General features: G+C 38.5%; 1 protein-coding gene across 4 annotated transcripts in view; it reads right to left on the bottom strand.

The window, feature by feature from the left end:
• Positions 1 to 25,596, bottom strand: part of HACE1 (HECT domain and ankyrin repeat containing E3 ubiquitin protein ligase 1) — a 105,959-nt gene that overhangs the window by 61,907 nt on the left and 18,456 nt on the right. For all 4 annotated transcript variants that reach the window (XM_075862215.1, XM_075862213.1, XM_075862211.1 and 1 more), the window contains 4 exons: positions 24,371 to 24,502; positions 21,095 to 21,177; positions 18,452 to 18,548; positions 471 to 572 (listed from right to left, as the gene is read on the bottom strand). In XM_075862215.1, the coding sequence (XP_075718330.1) occupies positions 471 to 572; positions 18,452 to 18,548; positions 21,095 to 21,177; positions 24,371 to 24,502 (414 nt within the window). The remainder of the gene's footprint in view (positions 1 to 470; positions 573 to 18,451; positions 18,549 to 21,094; positions 21,178 to 24,370; positions 24,503 to 25,596) is intronic.

Below are 25,596 nucleotides of genomic sequence, written 5' to 3' on the forward strand. Positions count from 1 at the left end.
TATAGTCCAGGGTGATCTGGAGATTGGCTAGGAAACTTCAGTATGCGCGCATGCTGGCCCTTTAAAAGCCAGGGACGAGCTGGCGCACCTTAGGAGACAGTCCAGGAAAGGACGAAGGAGAGGGGCGGAGGTGGTCCGTGACCGCAGCTGTTACACTTACATAGATTCATAGAACTGATTTTCAGTCGTAGAAATTTCTGCTACAAATCTTCTGCATGTGATCATACTTTTACGGATATTTAGCCAATTAGCCTCCAGAAATTAAGCATGTTTTGTTGTCCAATCACTTTTCAGACTTACTTCAATAGATCAAACACATGACTGCTTTTTGGCAGACTATTTAGTGATTTAAAATAAAAATTGATGCATAGAATTTCATGGGTTATGGTCAGGCTAGACAAATGTTATTGAAGCAGAGTAAATTGTATAACTTGAGGTAGTCTAATGACAAAATATCATGATCATTGTACCATGTTTTCTCGAAGCTCTTCATTCTGAGTCATCTGAATTAAGGTCTGAAAAAGTCTGGGATGATGCTGTATAAGCACTTCACAGGTTTCTCCATATCCACCCTACCGGAGAAAAAAAACACCAGAATGTCATTATAGTTTACACCGTTCTGTAGTAAATTTTGGCATATGCCTACTGTATGACATATAGGCAAGGGCTAGGAAACTGCTATTAAAATGAAAAAAACAAAAATTTGTGCTTTATTGGCAACCGTATTAAAAGTTAATAATTTGAGAAATATTAGTCCATAAACCAGACATTTAATTTTTGTGGATGACAAAATTAGGCAATCCAGTTTAACGTTATCATATATAGCTATGAAATAAAAAGTGAATATGTTGTGCATAATATGTATGCTATAATTGAAATACTTTTGGGACGTATCATAAAATTCTAAATTAGAATAAAGGGGCAATCGCTCCGCTAAACTGTAGATTAAAATAAAATGTTGTGACATTTTACACTATATGGCCAAAAGTACATGGACACCCCTCCTAATGGGTGTTTCAGCCACGCCCATTACAAACAGATGCATAAAAATAAAGCACAAAGCCACCCACTCTCTATAGACAAACATTGATAGTAGTCTGGATCATACAGAGAGCTCAGTGACTTTAAACATGGCACCTGTGCCACAAGTCCATTTTTTTGTTTTTGTTTCATTTTTCACCTATCCCAGTCAACCCTAAGTGCTATTTTTGTGAAGTGAAATCTTCTAGGAGTAACAACTGTTCAGCCATTAAGCAGTAGACCACGCAAACTCAGAGTGAGGCCACTAAACGCTGAATCATATGGCATGTTAAAAAAATAAAATAAAAAAAAAAGGCTATCCAATTACATGACTCAATACAGAGTTTTAATCTGCCTCTAGAAGTGATATCAGAACAAGAACTGTGCATCGGGAGCTTCATGAAATGGTTTGCCATTGTCAATCAGCTGCATGATTATCCTAAGATCCCCATGCACAATGCCAAGCATTGGCTGGAGTTAAGGCTGGGCGAAAACCGAATATCAAAATCACAAATAATTGAACATCTAACCTCGATTACGATTAATAAACGGCTTTTAGGCCACATACTTTTTTGCATGCCACGCCATTTAATATAGATCCCCTGAGCCTGCTGTATATAATATACTCTCCAACACTGCCCCTCACAAAGTATTATTTCCCTATAGCTGCCCCCACACAGTATACTGCCCACATAAAGTCCGAATAGTGCCTAAAAAAAATAATGAAACACACTCTCCTAACCCCGTTCCAACAACGAATGGTGGAGATCCCTCTGCTCCTCCAGTCTCTGTGCGTATTATCAGGTTCCGCTACACTTCTGGCATATACTGGTGTTTCAGGTATCCTATTGGTCCAAGGTGTCCTGACTATCTGCCCCATTTACTGCTTGTTTAGCCTCAGTGCCCGCGCGCGACAATGAGCCCGCCCCAATGGTGGGTGTGTGTATACACGGGTGATGGGGGGGTTATCTACAGGAATAATGGAGGTTATATATCGGGATGATGGCGGGCTGGTATATACAGGGATGATAGGGGTTATATACAGGGACCCCCATCATCCCGGTTTCATCATTCCTGTTTATTATCCCATCATTCCTGTACAGTGCATTTGGAAAGTCTTCAGACCCTTTCACATCTCACATTTTGTTATGTTGAGGCCATGAGCTAAAATAAAAAAATATTTGATGTTTTCCCAATCATTCTGCTCTCAAAACCCCATAATGACAAAGTGAAAACAGAATTTTAGACATTTTTGCAAATTTTTAAAAAATGTAAAACTCAAATTTCGCATTGACAAAAGTATTCAGAAAAAAGAAAGAGAAAATCCAGCGCTGTGTTTGATTAAAAAGGAAAATTGTTCCCAATTTTATTGAAAAAATGGTTAAAAGTTACACGGAGACGCAGTCTCAGGGTGTATATATAGCGGGCTGGATGACCTTGGCCTACGCGTTTCGAGCAAGCGTGTTGCTCTTAATCATGGCAAAAAGGATATGAGTGCCCCCAATGCTGTGTCTGCTTTATATACAAAGCAAACTACTATTCCAGAGTCAGCATAGGCTGACATTGATTGATAATTAATTCCGCAGGTGGAAACTTTAACCCATGTAGTGAACATGGGTGGAGTGTGTTTTCGTTACTTTGTATAACATGGTAAATTGGCTCTGAGTATCAGCGATCCACTGGTTGGTTTTTTACAAAACCAGAGCACTAATATAATGCTCTGGTTTTTCAGATCGTATTTGTTGAACCTTGGATCGTTTGATATTGATTTTATTAGGAGTACTGGCCAGAAATACAAATTGAGATAGTCAGCGAACAGAAAATAGACTCAGCATAAAGGGGGCAAACATATATTAAACATTCCAAATATATAACAAGCGAAATAAGAATAAAAGTAAAAATGAATACAGATATAAAAAGACATTTACAGATCATGATCTAGTAATCTAGCTTCTAATATATCTGAATCACATTAGGATATAAACAAAAACAACAAGACATCCGCTTGTATATAATATTTAAACAGAACATTGTATTGGCACATGTGGTTTGATTAAAAAGAATGAGGGAAGAAAGAAATTTCCCTGCCACTATGACCCATTTAGACTTGAAATTGAAAATTTAGTACATATGTATATATATCCAAGGTATAGGAATTACATTTCTCTCGAGAACATTTGTATATTGTATATAGAAAATCAAACATGCATGGTTTCGTATGGATCAAGATGTCCTATCAATGTATCTTACTATAATTGTAGGCTAATAATCGCGAAAGATCTTTTAATAGCGTACTAAAGCATACTTTGAATATAAGTGTGTATGATTCACAACATTCCCCATGTTTTCATTATTGTTATGTTTATTTTGAATGTGGAGACTAAACTAGTTCGAATACACAGGGCTGATGTCTATTACAAAAAAAAAAAAAAAAAAAAAAAATATTACAAAAATCTAAAAAAAATATAAATAAATAAATTCTTCTTCAAAAAAAAAAAAAAAAAAAAACTCACGGTACCATCGCCGCGGCACCGTCTTTGTCCATACAGCGCAGCCTATACTGAACAACGGTCATATCGTGACACTCTTCAATCAGAGCCACCCGATGGCACGACCTAGCCTCAACCAGCACAAAAAGCAGTCCGACAACCGCCTCATGTGAACGGTGAGTACAATTCCACTATACATTTTTGTATTGTATTTGGGTTTATTGGATTTGTAATAGAACTAGATGTTGTAAGTATTTCGGAAACATAAAGTGTGTGTATACAAGGATTCTTCTAGTACAAAGTTTACAATACCGAGACTAATATGTATTTAAAGTGCATCTGGATGAATAGCTTGAATCCTCGGGCTATATTAGACAATTGTTAAAGGAATGTCTTGGGGAATATGTGAACTGGATAATAAATTCGTTATGTCCCATAATCCTGGGATTATTCTACTAATTTTCTGGGCATTGATATATATATTTTATTTATAAGATCTTTAATCTATATCATAATCCTAGTAGTAAAAATTATATGTATCCAGTGAGTATAGTCCCTATAGACATGGGACCATTTTTGATATACACAATATCTAAACGAAGTTACGTATAATATTAATTGATATGTATGATGCATACTAATAATTTATATAATTGATCAGTATAGATCTTTGTAGTGTTATTTTGTCTGGATATTTGAAACCACGCGAAATTGAGAAACTCTTGGACCTGTATGGAGTTGGATGACAATGTGGCTTATTTAATAATGGAACATGAGCTCTTTTTTAAGATTCAAACCTGCAGGGAAACGTGTCTGTAGATTGTATATCCAGAAAGCCTCCCTGGTCAAAAGAAGGTGTTTGAGATCCCCTCCCCTCACTGTACCTCTGACTTTCTCTATTGCGTATGTACTGAAAGAATTTATATTTCTATTGTGACATGATATAAAATGTCGGGCAGCATTGGATATATTGGTTATATTAGGATTTCTTATATAACCTAGGTGTTCTAGGATGCGTACCTTAAATTTCCTTGTTGTGCATCCCACATATTTTAGATTACATGTGGTGCATTCAATAATATATACCACGTTAGTACTATTGCAGTTGATATATGATTTGACTTGAAAATTAGTGTCCTCCATGGAATTAGAGAAATGTTTGATGGTTTTAGATATATTGCATGTTTTGCAAGGATGTACTCCACATTTAAAAAAGCCCTTATGTGTTAACCAAGTGGGTTTGGAGTTACTACATGTCAAAAGTGACGGGGACAATTTATTGCCTAAGGTGGTTGCCCTGCGGGATACCACTCTACAACCATTTTGCAAAACTTGTTCTAATTTGGAATCTTCAAACAAAAGAGGGATATACTTTAACACTGTTTTTTTAATTAAATTGAATTGGTTACTGTATTCTAGTACCAAGGTTGGCATGTTGGAATTAATTCCAACCAACTCGGTAGCTTCCGTCTTTTTGTCAACCTTTAAAAGGGAATCTCTCGTTTTGGTGCCCACTATTTTTTTGGCTCTATCTAACATCCAATTTTTATAACCTCTGGCTTTTAATTTGTGACATGTCTCAGATTCCTCTTTGGCATAACCTATTTCCGTACTGCAATTTCTTTTTGCACGTGTTAGTTCACCTACTGGTATTGCCGTGATAGTGTGTTTTGGATGGCAACTGGTGGCGTGCAAGATGGTATTCCCTGATATGGGTTTATGAAAGATTTCTGAATCAATGTGGGAACCTACAGTAGATGTAAATTTTATATCGAGAAAATTGATGGTATTTTGATTATAAGAGTAAGTGAATCTCAAATTGAGATCGTTGGCATTTAAGAATTCCAGAAATTTAGGAATGGCAGATACATCTCCCTCCCAGATGAATAGAAGGTCATCTATGTATCTGCCATACCAGTGGATGTTTTCCGCATACGTGTTGGTGGGGGAGAAGAGAAAAGACTCTTCCCACCATGCCATAACTAAATTAGCCAAGGATGGGGAAAATTTAGCTCCCATGGACACCCCTCGTTGTTGTAAGTAGAAAGTACCTGCAAAGTTGAAAAAATTGTGTGTCATTAAGAAATAGGTTATTTCTATCAAAAAGTTTTGTAATGTTTCATCAAATGAACTATACTTGTGGAGGTGATGGGTGAGAGCTTTAATAGCCACTGGATGAGGAATGCTGGTATATAAAGACACCACATCACATGTGAGCCATATATGGTTGTGATTCCAGATTTTATTGTGGAAAATAGATAGAACATCCTTTGTGTCCCTTAAATGACCCGGTACCCTAGATACAAATGGCTGTAAGAAGGAATCCAGCCATTCAGATGTTTTCTCAGTAAGAGAACCTATACCTGAGACTATAGGTCTCATAGGAGGGGGATTGATACCCTTATGTGTCTTGGGTAAGGCATGGAGTATAGGTATTACGGGAGACTCTACTAACATATAATCATATTGTTTCTTGGTAAGTATGCCCGTGTTCAGACCCTTATCCAATAGATTGTTCAACTCTAGGGAAAAAACGTTAGTAGGATTATGTTGTAATTTGGTGTAGGTATTTGTGTCACTCAACAATTTATTTATTTGGTCTATATACATGTCTTTGTCCATGACAGTGATGGAACCGCCCTTATCTGCCATCTTTATGATAAGGTCTTCATTGTCCTGTAAGGATTTCAATGCTTGTTTTTCGGCCAGGGTAAGGTTGTGAGTGGAAGCATTATTTTTTGTCCGGTCTTTAATTCCATGTAACTCTCTTTCCATGATATATTGGAATCTGTCCATGGACTCTGTACGGGATTGTACTGGGTAATAGTGAGGATTTCTGGTTACAAACTTGGTTGACTGGTTGCTGATGGCAACTTCAGTGTGTTCCTCGGCAAGATCTTCTAAGTGTAATAATGTCTGCTGTTCCTCAAACATAAGTCGCCTATATTGATTTTCACCCGGTATGGTAGATGTCTCCTCAACTTGTGTTAAATTTTCAGGCTCTGATGTTACAAAATGCCTTTTGACCGTTAGGTTTCGGACGAATTTGTTAATATCCAGGAGGGTCTTAAATATGTCAAAGTCCTGGTTAGGTACAAAGTTGAGTCCTAATGTAAGGACCTTGGTTTGTGCGGGGGAAAGTGACACCGAAGATAGGTTCACCACATCGAGATGGTTTGTTATCTGTGGTTCCTTAATCTCCGTGTTTGTATGGTCTCCGGGGTGCTTGTGTTTCTTGCCCCCCCTCTTCCCCCGTTTTTTGATGTACCAGGGTTGACATCATAGTTGGATCTGAGTTTGCGTGGACCTTGTGAGAGATCCTGATCCGACTCCTCCTCTGCTCCATCCGTAGTTTCCAGCTCCGTAGAGCTGAAACTAACCCTATGTGAGCTGGAGTTGTATCTTCGTGGATAGTTGCGGTTTTTGAGAATAGACTTGTTACTGCGTTTATGATAGTTGGCTTTATTCCAAGTATAAACCTCGTCATTGCTGTAATCTTGACTATCTCGCAAGAATTTTGATTTTTTTATGTCTGCGATAGATTTTTCCAGTTGTTCAAGGTGTTCGTCCATTTTTCTTTGTAAGGTCAAAAAATCTGGTGAGCTGGTATGTAAACTTATTTCCTCTTTTATTTTGGAAATGTCATTTTGAAGTTGAGACAACTTGATTTCCTCATGTTTGGTGATGAGTAACATGAGATTGATTGAACAATCTGATAGTGTTTTGTTCCAATCAATTATAAACTCTTCTGAGTACTTGTTCGTAGGCATTTTTCGTAGTCTCAGACCTCTTGGGATCATGTTTTTTGATATGTAATTTCGTAAGGTAGTGAGATCCCACCATAACCTAGTTTCATTTGCGGAAAGTTTCTCCAGTTCTTTGAAACTGTTTGTTAAATTGGGGCTGGAAAATTCCTTGTGTCCGGGTTCCCCAAATACTAGTGCGACCATTTCAGCCCTAGAGCGTTGTGGATTTGGCATATCCGCACCTGTGTCAATTAGTTCCACTGTTTGTTGAGAGAAAAAATACCTCGTTTGAATGGATATATTATCGGTCGTATAGTGGTTAAAAACAAGCCATGTTTAAGTTATATATATTATGGAAGTTGAATAAATGTCAGGTGTAAGCCCCTTGAGACAACTGCATGCGTATTCCAGATATTTCATACGTAATTCAAATGTTCATCAAACAATTGGTTTTCCAGTTGGTATATTGCAACTAAATATCGTTCCAATAGTGCATGAAATACTGTTCAATTTAACGCAAAGATAATCCGGTGGGCACGGAGGCATGTGCCGTAAACTTGATTATAGTAATGAAAGGAGGAGACCTCCAGCTCACCAGTAGTTGCGTCTCCAGACACCTCGCACGGATCCCCGCTACGGCCAGCGGTAGGTATATCAGGAAAAAGAAAGAGAAAATCCAGCGCTGTGTTTGATTAAAAAGGAAAATTGTTCCCAATTTTATTGAAAAAATGGTTAAAAGTTACACGGAGACGCAGTCTCAGGGTGTATATATAGCGGGCTGGATGACCTTGGCCTACGCGTTTCGAGCAAGCGTGTTGCTCTTAATCATGGCAAAAAGGATATGAGTGCCCCCAATGCTGTGTCTGCTTTATATACAAAGCAAACTACTATTCCAGAGTCAGCATAGGCTGACATTGATTGATAATTAATTCCGCAGGTGGAAACTTTAACCCATGTAGTGAACATGGGTGGAGTGTGTTTTCGTTACTTTGTATAACATGGTAAATTGGCTCTGAGTATCAGCGATCCACTGGTTGGTTTTTTACAAAACCAGAGCACTAATATAATGCTCTGGTTTTTCAGATCGTATTTGTTGAACCTTGGATCGTTTGATATTGATTTTATTATGAGTACTGGCCAGAAATACAAATTGAGATAGTCAGCGAACAGAAAATAGACTCAGCATAAAGGGGGCAAACATATATTAAACATTCCAAATATATAACAAGCGAAATAAGAATAAAAGTAAAAATGAATACAGATATAAAAAGACATTTACAGATCATGATCTAGTAATCTAGCTTCTAATATATCTGAATCACATTAGGATATAAACAAAAACAACAAGACATCCGCTTGTATATAATATTTAAACAGAACATTGTATTGGCACATGTGGTTTGATTAAAAAGAATGAGGGAAGAAAGAAATTTCCCTGCCACTATGACCCATTTAGACTTGAAATTGAAAATTTAGTACATATGTATATATATCCAAGGTATAGGAATTACATTTCTCTCGAGAACATTTGTATATTGTATATAGAAAATCAAACATGCATGGTTTCGTATGGATCAAGATGTCCTATCAATGTATCTTACTATAATTGTAGGCTAATAATCGCGAAAGATCTTTTAATAGCGTACTAAAGCATACTTTGAATATAAGTGTGTATGATTCACAACATTCCCCATGTTTTCATTATTGTTATGTTTATTTTGAATGTGGAGACTAAACTAGTTCGAATACACAGGGCTGATGTCTATTACAAAAAAAAAAAAAAAAAAAAAAAATATTACAAAAATCTAAAAAAAATATAAATAAATAAATTCTTCTTCAAAAAAAAAAAAAAAAAAAAAAAAAACTCACGGTACCATCGCCGCGGCACCGTCTTTGTCCATACAGCGCAGCCTATACTGAACAACGGTCATATCGTGACACTCTTCAATCAGAGCCACCCGATGGCACGACCTAGCCTCAACCAGCACAAAAAGCAGTCCGACAACCGCCTCATGTGAACGGTGAGTACAATTCCACTATACATTTTTGTATTGTATTTGGGTTTATTGGATTTGTAATAGAACTAGATGTTGTAAGTATTTCGGAAACATAAAGTGTGTGTATACAAGGATTCTTCTAGTACAAAGTTTACAATACCGAGACTAATATGTATTTAAAGTGCATCTGGATGAATAGCTTGAATCCTCGGGCTATATTAGACAATTGTTAAAGGAATGTCTTGGGGAATATGTGAACTGGATAATAAATTCGTTATGTCCCATAATCCTGGGATTATTCTACTAATTTTCTGGGCATTGATATATATATTTTATTTATAAGATCTTTAATCTATATCATAATCCTAGTAGTAAAAATTATATGTATCCAGTGAGTATAGTCCCTATAGACATGGGACCATTTTTGATATACACAATATCTAAACGAAGTTACGTATAATATTAATTGATATGTATGATGCATACTAATAATTTATATAATTGATCAGTATAGATCTTTGTAGTGTTATTTTGTCTGGATATTTGAAACCACGCGAAATTGAGAAACTCTTGGACCTGTATGGAGTTGGATGACAATGTGGCTTATTTAATAATGGAACATGAGCTCTTTTTTAAGATTCAAACCTGCAGGGAAACGTGTCTGTAGATTGTATATCCAGAAAGCCTCCCTGGTCAAAAGAAGGTGTTTGAGATCCCCTCCCCTCACTGTACCTCTGACTTTCTCTATTGCGTATGTACTGAAAGAATTTATATTTCTATTGTGACATGATATAAAATGTCGGGCAGCATTGGATATATTGGTTATATTAGGATTTCTTATATAACCTAGGTGTTCTAGGATGCGTACCTTAAATTTCCTTGTTGTGCATCCCACATATTTTAGATTACATGTGGTGCATTCAATAATATATACCACGTTAGTACTATTGCAGTTGATATATGATTTGACTTGAAAATTAGTGTCCTCCATGGAATTAGAGAAATGTTTGATGGTTTTAGATATATTGCATGTTTTGCAAGGATGTACTCCACATTTAAAAAAGCCCTTATGTGTTAACCAAGTGGGTTTGGAGTTACTACATGTCAAAAGTGACGGGGACAATTTATTGCCTAAGGTGGTTGCCCTGCGGGATACCACTCTACAACCATTTTGCAAAACTTGTTCTAATTTGGAATCTTCAAACAAAAGAGGGATATACTTTAACACTGTTTTTTTAATTAAATTGAATTGGTTACTGTATTCTAGTACCAAGGTTGGCATGTTGGAATTAATTCCAACCAACTCGGTAGCTTCCGTCTTTTTGTCAACCTTTAAAAGGGAATCTCTCGTTTTGGTGCCCACTATTTTTTTGGCTCTATCTAACATCCAATTTTTATAACCTCTGGCTTTTAATTTGTGACATGTCTCAGATTCCTCTTTGGCATAACCTATTTCCGTACTGCAATTTCTTTTTGCACGTGTTAGTTCACCTACTGGTATTGCCGTGATAGTGTGTTTTGGATGGCAACTGGTGGCGTGCAAGATGGTATTCCCTGATATGGGTTTATGAAAGATTTCTGAATCAATGTGGGAACCTACAGTAGATGTAAATTTTATATCGAGAAAATTGATGGTATTTTGATTATAAGAGTAAGTGAATCTCAAATTGAGATCGTTGGCATTTAAGAATTCCAGAAATTTAGGAATGGCAGATACATCTCCCTCCCAGATGAATAGAAGGTCATCTATGTATCTGCCATACCAGTGGATGTTTTCCGCATACGTGTTGGTGGGGGAGAAGAGAAAAGACTCTTCCCACCATGCCATAACTAAATTAGCCAAGGATGGGGAAAATTTAGCTCCCATGGACACCCCTCGTTGTTGTAAGTAGAAAGTACCTGCAAAGTTGAAAAAATTGTGTGTCATTAAGAAATAGGTTATTTCTATCAAAAAGTTTTGTAATGTTTCATCAAATGAACTATACTTGTGGAGGTGATGGGTGAGAGCTTTAATAGCCACTGGATGAGGAATGCTGGTATATAAAGACACCACATCACATGTGAGCCATATATGGTTGTGATTCCAGATTTTATTGTGGAAAATAGATAGAACATCCTTTGTGTCCCTTAAATGACCCGGTACCCTAGATACAAATGGCTGTAAGAAGGAATCCAGCCATTCAGATGTTTTCTCAGTAAGAGAACCTATACCTGAGACTATAGGTCTCATAGGAGGGGGATTGATACCCTTATGTGTCTTGGGTAAGGCATGGAGTATAGGTATTACGGGAGACTCTACTAACATATAATCATATTGTTTCTTGGTAAGTATGCCCGTGTTCAGACCCTTATCCAATAGATTGTTCAACTCTAGGGAAAAAACGTTAGTAGGATTATGTTGTAATTTGGTGTAGGTATTTGTGTCACTCAACAATTTATTTATTTGGTCTATATACATGTCTTTGTCCATGACAGTGATGGAACCGCCCTTATCTGCCATCTTTATGATAAGGTCTTCATTGTCCTGTAAGGATTTCAATGCTTGTTTTTCGGCCAGGGTAAGGTTGTGAGTGGAAGCATTATTTTTTGTCCGGTCTTTAATTCCATGTAACTCTCTTTCCATGATATATTGGAATCTGTCCATGGACTCTGTACGGGATTGTACTGGGTAATAGTGAGGATTTCTGGTTACAAACTTGGTTGACTGGTTGCTGATGGCAACTTCAGTGTGTTCCTCGGCAAGATCTTCTAAGTGTAATAATGTCTGCTGTTCCTCAAACATAAGTCGCCTATATTGATTTTCACCCGGTATGGTAGATGTCTCCTCAACTTGTGTTAAATTTTCAGGCTCTGATGTTACAAAATGCCTTTTGACCGTTAGGTTTCGGACGAATTTGTTAATATCCAGGAGGGTCTTAAATATGTCAAAGTCCTGGTTAGGTACAAAGTTGAGTCCTAATGTAAGGACCTTGGTTTGTGCGGGGGAAAGTGACACCGAAGATAGGTTCACCACATCGAGATGGTTTGTTATCTGTGGTTCCTTAATCTCCGTGTTTGTATGGTCTCCGGGGTGCTTGTGTTTCTTGCCCCCCCTCTTCCCCCGTTTTTTGATGTACCAGGGTTGACATCATAGTTGGATCTGAGTTTGCGTGGACCTTGTGAGAGATCCTGATCCGACTCCTCCTCTGCTCCATCCGTAGTTTCCAGCTCCGTAGAGCTGAAACTAACCCTATGTGAGCTGGAGTTGTATCTTCGTGGATAGTTGCGGTTTTTGAGAATAGACTTGTTACTGCGTTTATGATAGTTGGCTTTATTCCAAGTATAAACCTCGTCATTGCTGTAATCTTGACTATCTCGCAAGAATTTTGATTTTTTTATGTCTGCGATAGATTTTTCCAGTTGTTCAAGGTGTTCGTCCATTTTTCTTTGTAAGGTCAAAAAATCTGGTGAGCTGGTATGTAAACTTATTTCCTCTTTTATTTTGGAAATGTCATTTTGAAGTTGAGACAACTTGATTTCCTCATGTTTGGTGATGAGTAACATGAGATTGATTGAACAATCTGATAGTGTTTTGTTCCAATCAATTATAAACTCTTCTGAGTACTTGTTCGTAGGCATTTTTCGTAGTCTCAGACCTCTTGGGATCATGTTTTTTGATATGTAATTTCGTAAGGTAGTGAGATCCCACCATAACCTAGTTTCATTTGCGGAAAGTTTCTCCAGTTCTTTGAAACTGTTTGTTAAATTGGGGCTGGAAAATTCCTTGTGTCCGGGTTCCCCAAATACTAGTGCGACCATTTCAGCCCTAGAGCGTTGTGGATTTGGCATATCCGCACCTGTGTCAATTAGTTCCACTGTTTGTTGAGAGAAAAAATACCTCGTTTGAATGGATATATTATCGGTCGTATAGTGGTTAAAAACAAGCCATGTTTAAGTTATATATATTATGGAAGTTGAATAAATGTCAGGTGTAAGCCCCTTGAGACAACTGCATGCGTATTCCAGATATTTCATACGTAATTCAAATGTTCATCAAACAATTGGTTTTCCAGTTGGTATATTGCAACTAAATATCGTTCCAATAGTGCATGAAATACTGTTCAATTTAACGCAAAGATAATCCGGTGGGCACGGAGGCATGTGCCGTAAACTTGATTATAGTAATGAAAGGAGGAGACCTCCAGCTCACCAGTAGTTGCGTCTCCAGACACCTCGCACGGATCCCCGCTACGGCCAGCGGTAGGTATATCAGGAAAAAGAAAGAGAAAATCCAGCGCTGTGTTTGATTAAAAAGGAAAATTGTTCCCAATTTTATTGAAAAAATGGTTAAAAGTTACACGGAGACGCAGTCTCAGGGTGTATATATAGCGGGCTGGATGACCTTGGCCTACGCGTTTCGAGCAAGCGTGTTGCTCTTAATCATGGCAAAAAGGATATGAGTGCCCCCAATGCTGTGTCTGCTTTATATACAAAGCAAACTACTATTCCAGAGTCAGCATAGGCTGACATTGATTGATAATTAATTCCGCAGGTGGAAACTTTAACCCATGTAGTGAACATGGGTGGAGTGTGTTTTCGTTACTTTGTATAACATGGTAAATTGGCTCTGAGTATCAGCGATCCACTGGTTGGTTTTTTACAAAACCAGAGCACTAATATAATGCTCTGGTTTTTCAGATCGTATTTGTTGAACCTTGGATCGTATTCAGACCCTTTGCTATGACACTTGAAATTTAGCTCTGGGGGCCTCCCATTTCTGTAGATCTTTGAAATGTTTCTAAATCTTGATTGGAGTCCACCTGTGGTAAATTTGATTGGACATGATTTAGAAAGACGTACCCCTGTCTATATAAGGTCTCACAGCTGACAATGTATATCAGAGCAAAAACCAAGCTATGCGGAGTAAAGAACAGTCTGTAGAACTCAAACAGGATTGTGTGGAGGCACAAATCTGGAGAAGGGTACAAACATTTTCTGCTGCACGGAGGACAGTGGCCTCCATAATTCTTAAATGGAAGAAGTTTGGAACAACCAGGACTCTTTCTAGAGCTGGCCACCCTAATAAACTAAGTAATCGGGTGAGAAGGGCCTTGGTAAGAGAGGTGACCAAGAAACCAATGGTCACTCTGGCTGAGCTCCAAAGATCCTGTGTGCAGATGGTTGACCTTCTGAAAGTTTCTCCCATCACTGCAGCACTCCACCAATCTGGGCTTTATGGCTGAGTGGCCAGTAAGAAGCCTCTCCTCAGTAAAAAGACACATGGGAGCCCGCCTGGAGTTTTCAAAAAAGCACCAAAAGGACTCTGACTGTGTGAAACAAGATTCTGTGGTTTAATGAAACAAAAATTGAACTTTTTGGCCTCTATAAGAGTTATGTCTGGAGGAAACCAGGCACTGCTCATCACCTGCCCAATACCATCCCTGAAGTGGAGCATGGTGGTGGCAGAATCATTCTGTGGGCACAGTTTTTAGCGTATAGAAAGAAAGTACAATGCACACCGAATGAGAGTAATTTTTCAAAATAGATTTATTGTTGCCAGTATCAGTACGACATTTCAGTCATTACCTTAACCTTCTTCAGGCACTATAAATTCATAAATGTGTACATATAATACAGTACATAGTGTCATTAATGGATACTATTGATTCAACACCAAGTGTACACATCAAAAACTTATAAAAAGCTTCGTCAGAAGCAATATGCAGAATCTATACGTAAAATCGCACCTATGTGTCACAAACTTTGTGTAGTATATATCGAAAATACAATAATATTTTATATTTATAAACGGTACATATAATACACAGTTAAAGACACCAAGAACAGGAAAAAATTGCATATTGTCATGGCATAAATTGTATATCTAGATCAACCAACCATGAATGGTTTTTAGCGTCTGGGACAGAGAGACTGGATCAGGTTTTCATTAAGAATATCTCTGTACTTGGCTCCATTCATCTTGCCCTCAAACCTGACCAGAGTGCTCTGGACCTCAGACTCTGCCGAAGGTTCACCTCCAACAATACAAAGACCCGAAGCACACAGCCAAGACAACACAGGAGTGGCTTAGGGACAACTCTGTGTATGTCCTTGAGTGGCCCAGCCAGAGCACTGGCTTAAACCCAATCGAAAAAATATATGGAGAGACCTAAAAAATGGCTGTCTATCGACAGTCCCCATCAAACCGGACAGAGCTTAAGAGGATCTGCAGAGACGAAAGGCAGAAAATTCTGAAATTCAGATGTGCAAACCTTGTGGCATCAACTAAGTGAAGTGTCTGAATACTTATGTCAGAGCAATATTTTAGTTTTTATTTTCAATAAATTAGCAAAGATTACGAACATTCTGTTTTCACTTTGTCATTATGGGGTATAGAATGCAGAATGATGGGGAAAAAAAACTTGAATATTTTTTATTTTAGTACAAGGCCTCAAAATAACAAAATGTAAAAAAATTTAAAAGGGTCTGAAGACTTTCCAAATGCATTGTATATAACTCCAATCATACCTGCATATAACCCCCATCACCCTTGTATACATGGGTAACTCCCATCACCCCTGTATACAACCCCCATCACCCCTGTATACAACTCCCATCACCCCTGTATACAGGGTTGATGGGGGTAATATACAGGGTTGATGGGGGTAATATACAGGGTTAATGGGGGTAATATACAGGGATGATGGGGGTAATATACAGGGATGATGAGGGTTATATACACAAGGATGACGGGGGTTATATACAAGGACCTCCATCATCCCTGTATATAACCGCCATCATCCGTATATATATATATATATATACATACATACATACATACACCATTGGGGCGGGCATTGAGGCTAAAACAAGAAATAAATGGGGCCGGCATTGAGGGCTCCATGGACCAATAAGCTGCCTGAAAAGCCGTTATAGGGCAGAAGTGCAGCGGACATTAATACATTCATGCTGAGCCACTCAATCACGGCTCAGCACAGACAGGCGCGAGGCAGTGACGTCATCACGCCCGTCTGCCCTGAGATGCCAGCGTTATACAGTGAACAGTAGAGCAGGGAACTAACGTTCCCTTGCTATAGGATTCAGCTGTATCTGCGTCCTGAGATACAGTTGAAATCAGAAATACAAAAACAAAAACGAAATGCACATTAACACCTATGGTTTTGGAATGGAGTGTCCAACAAGCTCACATATGGGTGATGGTCCGGCGTCCACATCCATCTAGTCCATATCAATTCTCACAAGCAAGTTTTGCATAATTTGTTTCCTTGCAGATGCAATACTGTTCAGAGTGATTTTCTAAGTTAAAGAGACTCTGTCACCACATTATAAGTGTCCTATCTCCTACATAAGGAGATTGGCGCTGTAATGCAGGTGACAGTAATGCTTTTTATTTAAAAAAAAACGATTTTCACAACGTTAGGAGCTATTTTGGTTTATGCTAATGCGCTTTCTTAAAGCCCAAGTGGGCGTACTTTTACTTTCGACCAAGTGGGCGTTGTACAGAGGAGTGCATGACGCTGACCAATCGGCATCATGCACTCCTCTCCATTCATTTACACTGCACTAGCGATATAGTTATATCGCTATGTGCAGCCTCATACACAAGCCCTAACATTACTACAGTGTCCTGATAATGAATACACATGAAATCCAGCCTGGACGTCATGTGTACTCAGAATCCTGACACTTCTGAATCTTTTTTGTGAGATTCCGGCAAATGAAACGAAATCTCGTTTAGCTCCGTTATCTCACGAGATTTCGTTTCACTTGCCGGAATCTCACAAAAAAGATTCAGAAGTGTCAGGATTCTGAGTACACATGACGTCCAGGCTGGATGGTCATGTGTATTCATTATCAGGACACTGTAGTAATGTTAGGGCTTGTGTATGTAGCTGCACATAGTGATATAACTATATCGCTAGTGCAGTGTAAATGAATGGAGAGGAGTGCATGATGCCGATTGGTCAGCGTCATGCACTCCTCTGTACAACGCCCACTTGGTCGAAAGTAAAAGTACGCCCACTTGGGCATTAAGAAAGCTCATTAGCATAAACCAAAATCGCTCCGAAAGTTGTGAAAATAGATCGTTTTTTTAAATAAAAAGCATTACTGTCACCTACATTACAGCACCCATCTCCTTATGTAGGAGACAGGGCACTTATAATGTGGTGACAGAGTCTTTTTAATAAATAGTTAAATGGGTATTCTCGGAATCAACACTTATCACCTATCTACAGGATAGGCGATAACTGTCTGATAGCAGGGGGCCTTACCACTGGGACCCCCACCAATGACTAGAACGGGGGTCCCAAGACCTCATTTGCTCCTCACTGCAAGATCGCAGTAAGCAAAAACTATGACTGGAGCAGCAAACGAGAAGTCTATGGGACTGATGTTGACATCGGAGTACAGCACTTGGCTGTTTCAATCAGTCCTATAGACATTGAATGTCGCAAACACTTATTTGGGAGCTGATCACATAGTTTATGCAAGATATAAAATCAATCATTGTTGGCGGCAGCAGCACATCTTCCCGTGTAAACAGGGGATGCGCTGCCGACAATTATGCAAACTGATAAGGACCGAACGATCATATTAATGATCGTTCATCCCCATACAGTATAGCATCAGCCCGTGACTTGTTATATCATTGATAAGCACTCACTATGGGCAGAAATCTGCCCCTGTAAACCCATCTTAAAATCCTGAAATAAAACATATACTAGGAAAAAAAATAAAAAAATCCTAAATGTCTATAATGAAGGAGTTCACCAGTTTGCAGTCAGATTCGAGTGCCTATTCCTTATATTAGAACAACATGATACTCAATTAAGCGCTTCTCAATATACATAATTAGCATCTGATTTCTAGATTATTAACAATTGTTACGTCTAAAAATCTTGCTGCTGACATCACATGGGTGTCTGGCTTTGATTAATTTGGATATAGTTCGAATTCAAGGAGTAGGAATGTATACCGATCAGACTAGATTGAGGAGAGAGACAATATAAAAAAAATATGGGGTATGTAATGAAATGGCACCAAATGCTAATAAAGCATTAGAGGGAAAGTTCGGAATCCAGTACCGTGCTTCTCTCGTTATACTCCAATATATTGGAAAACACGTTTAAGTGAGTGACTCCCTTTTATTAAAAAATAAAATGACACGAGACGCTGCCGTTCTGATGAGAAGATATACCTGCACACAAAGATCCAGCGGAGAAACACCATTCTTATCGGGCAGGTACTTTGCACCACGCAGTAATAATATCTGTGCTGTATCTCTTTGTCCATGGCTGCAGGAAACAAAGAAATCATTTGCGCTACAAGCTGTATACTTGATGGAATGTTAATTATAATCTGACCAGAAGCCATGTGAACATGAAATCTCTATCCATCTGATTATTTTTCTCTTGTACAAAACCAAAACTACTGCTGGAGGAGAAATTAATTTTATGTTATCTTATCTTCCACAAGGAAAGCATTTACTGTAATTTCCTTTCAGTGAAAAGCAGAAAAAAAACTAAATGTGAAAGAAAAGCAAGAAAATATACTAACCTAACAATACACCACTAACATGCTAAATATGGGACAAACCGATGCTCAATTTTAAGCAGAACATAAAGCAAAAACAAGGCAAAAGTTATTTGGAATGGACTAAATGGATGGAAGTTTATACTGATTAACAGTTTTTTTCTCATCTCTACAAGATTGTACTTTAATCGTAGCATGGTATGTCTACTAAACTTTTCTGGCAATATGCAATAATATAGATATTTAACAGTATTATGATTTTTATTTATATCAAATTCTAGGAAGCATTTGGTTACCATTTTCACTAATTCTAAAGTATCGGGAAAAGTGGGTGGGGTCCAAGTAATTAACAAAATAAAAACCTAAGCCATATGTGCCTGGGTTGGAACACAAATTATTATGCGGTTGAACCAGCCTAAATATATTTGCATCAAAATCCCTGCAGAAATCCATATATGTTACATGCACATTTAATTGTAGATTTTGTTCCGGATTTCGCTCATTGCATTAGAATGAGTAAAATCCTCAATGAAAAGCCACAACAGACAGGACAGTCTGCTGAATTTGAAATTCAAAAGCATGTCTCGGATCCACTGCGGATTTCTCACTCTGTAATTGAACGGGGTTATTCAAATTCCATTTACTTGCACTGTACTTTATTGCGGAAATTCGGTGCAGATTCCGCTAAAAATTAGATGTGCCTGGCCTAAGCACTATAAGATATATCATGACCATCAGGTTCGAAACTAAGCAAAGGTGTGGCCATGCCCGTGGGCTCTTCTGATCTCTCCCCGAATATGTACAAGCTCTAACTATTTCAATGCAGCCAACAGTAAGCAGAAGGGGTCTGGTACACTAATGTTATCAATCGGGCTTTTAATCTTAGAATTGCAGCCCATTAAATATCAAGTTTAATATAGACACAAAGCTCTAGAGGGAAAAAAAATACACAAATTACTAAATATATGGAACTTGGAATAATGGGAAATGAAATGTTTTTGAGCTGAAGTTATACTTAAATTTTCGTGGGAAAACCCATTTAGCACCTATCCAAACGATAGGTGATAAATGTATGGTTGCTGCAGGTCCGACTACTGGGACCCCCAGAGATCAGGTGTCCACCGCTTGAATGGAGCGGTGGAAACGTGTGCTGATTACCACTCTATTCCTTCTCTATGAGACTGACAGAAATAGCCGATTACAGTGTTTGGCTATCGCCGCCTGTCCCTTAGAGAAAGAATGGAGCAGTAGTGCAAATGCGTGACCACCGATCCCCATTCAAAACGGAGGAGACGGAACCCTCGTTCTTGTGATTGCTGTGGGTCAGAATGCTGGGCCCCGGAGCAATCACACATTTATCACCTATCCTGTGAAAAGGTGATAAATTATTTTTGGGGTAAAACCCCTTTAAAAGGGTTTATCCCATGAATCATTATCATACTAGAAATAGCAATTTTAACATAATTTTCAGAAATACCCATCACCTTTTTTGCTTATTTGAGTGCTCCTTGGTGCTGCTGCTGAGCTGTGCAGCTGGAGGAGGGGTTCTGAGCAGAATCAGTCTCATTCCCCCTCTGGCAGCTGACAATATAGTCCTTCTTAATTTCCCTGCAGATTACTACTCTGGATCCCATGTTAGCTAAGATATTTACAGTGTGACACCCACTGACTGCACCCCTTAGAAACCAATGGAAATATAATGAAATATAACAAATGCCAAAACAGGCATGTGCAAAGTTCATATATTCTGCCAGGATGCAGAGCTTTACAGTCCTAACAAGCAGAGAACAAGGAGTCTCCTCAGATGTATTGCCATTCTACTACAGAGGCTCTGCTCCTTACCTGACAAGAAAGGAAGAAAGATATTTCTATTGGCTGCTGTACAGTGGATAGGAGGATAACTAGGCAGAGACCTGGCTGTGCTGAGTGTGACGAAGCATGTATGTCCACCGGCACTCAGCTCAGTAAGCGATAGTGCATATTGCTATATACTTTGAACACCAGGTGATGACATACTATGTAAGTAAAAATTCATAACACTTCACTAACCCCTTTTATCATTTTTTTATAAATACTTCATGCAGTTTTACCACTATATAAAACATAATCCACTCACAGGTGGAATCACATACATCAGAGTGTTTTCTTGTAATTTTTATGATCTATACAATAATTATTATATTTAATGGTGGGACAACCCATTTATTTATTTTTTGCTTATTTAATCAATCATAATAGACAAAGCTGAAAGGGCCAAAATTGTGTGATTTGATTAACAAATTGTACATTTCTTACAGACACGTCTTACCTGCATGCAAAATACAATGGAGTAGCTCCAGATACATTAGGTCTGTTTATATCTGCACCACTGTCCAATAGACATAATACAGTCTGTTTTTAACAAAAAGATTAAAGAAAAGAAAAAACTATTTAGTATGTAATGTGGCAAAATCTAAAGAGATGATAAATAAAAAGTTAAGAACACTTCACAACTGCAGAAAGAGAGGTTACATAGTAGCATAAGTATAAGCTTAGGAAAAGTCCATCTAGTTTAACTTCTTATCAAGCAGTACTGATCCAAAGGAAGAAATAAGGCTCTGATCACACAATGTCAGAGCCTTACTTTGTAGGATCTCCCGACATATACCTCAGTTGGAAGGCTGCAACCTATCCCACTGTATATGCATGAATACGTCGCTAATAGGCTCCCAATATAAAAACAAGAGCAAAAGAAAAAAAGAAAAAAAACACACACAGTATCCTTTTTATGTATACTTATGTATGGAATAGTGTAGCCTACTACGCTATTTAATACCGAAAAGAAAAGTACAGCATACGGCGGGAGAACGGGAGCCTCCAGATAAGTTGAGTGTATATGCCAGGAGCTTTCCCAGCGCATATGTCAAACAAAAAGGACCAAAACATGTTACCTGGCCCTAAGACCTTGATGTAGTTGCCATTTTTTCCTTGTGTAAGGGGGGGGGGGGGGCGTAGTAAGCAATTGCTTCATTACTCCAAATATAGCAACCAGAAATACCTGGAACAATCACCCCTTGCAAGCACCGTAAAGTGGGTTCAAACATCACATATTTGTTGCAGAATCTCCCCTCAAAGCCTGTAACAACTTGCAGTACAATGTGTGTGAATGGTGTCTTAACAAACGGCATTCACTTACCGCATTAAAAAAAACCTGCAACTGATTCTCAAATCCGCAGCAGGCCTTATTTGTTGCGTAAATGCAGCAGATTTTTATCGAAAGTTTCAATTATTGCAGGTGTATCCGCACCGATATCTGCATGTAACACCAGCGTAATATTTACGTGATGTTTGAACCCCGCGTAGTACAGGTAATTTGCAATATTGTATCTTGTAAGACAGGCATCCAGACCCCTTTTAAATACATTTTTTAAACGGGTTTCTATTAAAAGAAAAGAGGGAACGGGAAATGCAGAAAGGGTGCAGTATGCGAACAGGACAGGAGAAATTAAAGGCCAACCATGGAGAACCACATGTGTGGTAGGAAAGTCCCAAGACTACAATATGAGTTTTCTATTTGGAGATAACGCATCCAATGGTGGCTCAGTCGGGTAGTATCGATATGGATGAAGTGGGTAAACCATTTTAAATTAATTTAATGAAACCACCATTACAGCATCATGTAGCAGAGAGTTCCACTGTCTCTACTGCTCTATGTTGACGTAGGAAAGGTCTATATTCAATATGTTGATAATGCCCACTTGTTATGGTCCCAGGCCTATGTATAAAAAGATCAGATCTCTGTATTGGCAATTGATTGATTTCCACATTGACAAAACTGAATTATCAAGAAGCATTGACTCGAATCCTTTTATGAGAAGACCTTGTTTTTTTTGCAGGACAAGTTGAACATTGTTAGGGTGCATTTTGCACTTTTCACACTTTTGACATACACAATTAAAGCCCGAATTATAAAATAAATAATATCATACCCCATTACCCATCTAGTGTATGAAAGTAGACACCTGCATAACAAGCATAATATTGTGAACAAAAATTCAGAAAAAGGAATTTTTTTTGTCTAAAAGCCTGACCCAAGCAGAGCCTAAGATGCATAAAACCTTCCTAAACATATGTAGAGTCTCCATGAAAATATATCGTCACAATTCACAGAACAAAAATCTATAATCCAGATGCCGGTAAAACAAGTCAGAGTCGACAAATAGTCTGATGAGGTGCACAGGGTTATTACATGTGTAACTGCTCATCTTCTTACCCGTCGTAAGAAAAAAAGAAAAGCCCCCACCCGACCCCAATGGTGCAGTAGCAAATACTGTATCACTTTGTAAACATCATCTTATAGATGATCTTTATTACAGGGGTTTGTCTGGTGTACCGTAAATCTTTCCCCTTTTCATTGGTCTCCCAGTGATCTGCATTCAACTTTCCATTGTCCCTTTCACCATCCACATTGATCACTAATCTCACTTGTGAGTGGAGTTGGGCCAGCTTAGACACTGGGCCCCATAGCAGCTTTTATGCCAGCTACCCTAGTGGTTATTCCCTAGCCTAAGGTTAAGGTCTACAACAGGATAGATTATGGTGTTGAGTGTGATTCATATTACGTCAGTCAATAAGAGATGGCAGAGTAGTAAAAGACTTGGTGACACATAGCTACAACTGGGTTGATGATAAAAGTGGAATCCTAAGAACTTGTACTGAAAAATATAGCTACAGTTGCAAGAAAAAGTAAGTGGACCCTTTGAAATTTTCTGGATTTCTGCATTGATCACTAATAAAATGTGGTCCGATTGTTATCCAAGTGACAATTATAGACAAATACAACGTAATGTAATAACACACAAACCGTTGTACTGTTCATGTCTTTTATTGAGCACCTTGAGTAATTACACACACCCTCACACTAATATTTTGGCCGAGGTGCAAACAAATGCGTAGGTTGACCACCAGATGTCCCTAGAAGTCTGTAAACTTCATCAGAAGAGTTGAATAATTCCAAAAATTCCCAGAAGCATAGCTTACATCATAACGGATTCACATTTGACACGTGTGACTGCTAAGCGCACCGTGATTGAGGTCTCCTGTGTATACATGCAGATACACCAGTTGCAAGCTGTCAATCACTGGTGAGAGGGGCCGGGAGGAGGTGGGAGCACTGCCCTGATAAACATGTTTGTTTTAACGCTCCTAGCCAAACGGCACAATATTATATTATATACATAGGGCAGCATAGTCTAATGACAGAATGTATTGTCTTTGTTGATATTTTAGTCACTTATGCTGCGGTCAGATTTTTGCGTTTTTTTTTTTCTCCTTTCTTCACTCCTGGATAGCCCCTTTAAATACATGTATATTACAAAAAAGGTTTGGTTTCCTAGTTTATAAATACATATATGTTTAAAAAAATAAAAACCAACACCCCTTTAAATTAGAAAAGAACCCTCTTGAATGTGATTATACAATGTACAAAAATGCATAAGATTTGCAACGGTATTTCTTCCATTATAAAAGACATGAACTGTGATCAAATTTTAAAGCAGTAAAATATTAAAACGGAAAAGCTTAGGAGATACACATGCAGACATACGGTCTTGTGTCCATTTTGACAGGCCACATGCAGTGCGGTCTGTCCCATTGAGTCTTCCACATCCACATTGCTGACATGCTGCACAAGATCATGCAGGAGCTCTGTCCGTCCGTTTACAGCCAGCCAGTGAATCTAGAAGGAAGACATGAAGATTTAAAAAAAAAAAAAAAAACGATCAAGCTACCAAATCAGTTCTCTGCCAGTAATAGGAAGCCAATAGTGTGATGTGACAAGTATAATAATACGATGCAAAAATAGTTCAGTAAAGTGCTTAAATAGCAATTCCCTTATATAGTTAGCAGAGTCACGGTTTCTCAGCAGGGGGCTAAATACATTACAGACGAGCTGCCTGGTGTTCTTGTAAATTCACACATGTCCTTAGCATTAAATAGGACACAAACAGCAGAGTATTGCAAGACATCCAGCCTCTCTGTCAACCACTCATCACACAGCAGACCGGACGGGCAGAACTCCCCCGCTGCTCAATGGAGCCCTTCTAATATCGTTATATTGAGGAACCATCCACATTCTGGAACGTTGACATGCTATTTAAAGGATTTTTTGGGCTTTTACATGAGTAGCCTACCGTCAGGGATAGGCCATTAATGTGTTTTCTTTCTAGCTCCTAGTACCCGCACAGATCAGCAGAATAATAAGGGGTTGCAGATATGCGGTGGCACCTTAACTACACCAGACACTGATGACCTCTAAGGAAAGGCTATAAATTCTAAAAACTTGGAAAGAACTTTTTTCTTTTTTTCATCCCGCACCTTTAAAGAGCCATAACATTATTTTTCGTCGATGTAGAAGTATGAGGGCTTGCACCCACACAACATATTATTACGTCATAGAGCATTGACAGGCTCCCATCCATGACGTAATAGTACGTCATGTGGCAGGAAAGGGCTAAAAGTTTATATTACACATGCTCATTAAATATCATCCCATTCAAGCTTGTCGGCAAAACTAAAAACGGGAAACTGTTTCAGGCTTAATATCCAGTAGAAAACAGCTCCTGTATTTTGGGGGAATTCATCGGAAATAGAATTTGCGCTCTGTGTGGGGGTTTTTCCAGGTTCTCCGGGCTCTCCCCAGCGCTCATCCTATGAACTTGGCTGTAGTGTGTATGAGCGTGTCTGAGACTGGGGCGAGCATATTGTGGCCAGTGAGAGCTTACCATCGCTATACAGCACTTGGGAATATGTTGGTGCTATAGAAGCAACAGT

The sequence above is a fragment of the Rhinoderma darwinii genome, chromosome 4 (assembly GCF_050947455.1).
Source record: "Rhinoderma darwinii isolate aRhiDar2 chromosome 4, aRhiDar2.hap1, whole genome shotgun sequence".
In the NCBI taxonomy this organism is placed as follows: domain Eukaryota; kingdom Metazoa; phylum Chordata; class Amphibia; order Anura; family Rhinodermatidae; genus Rhinoderma; species Rhinoderma darwinii.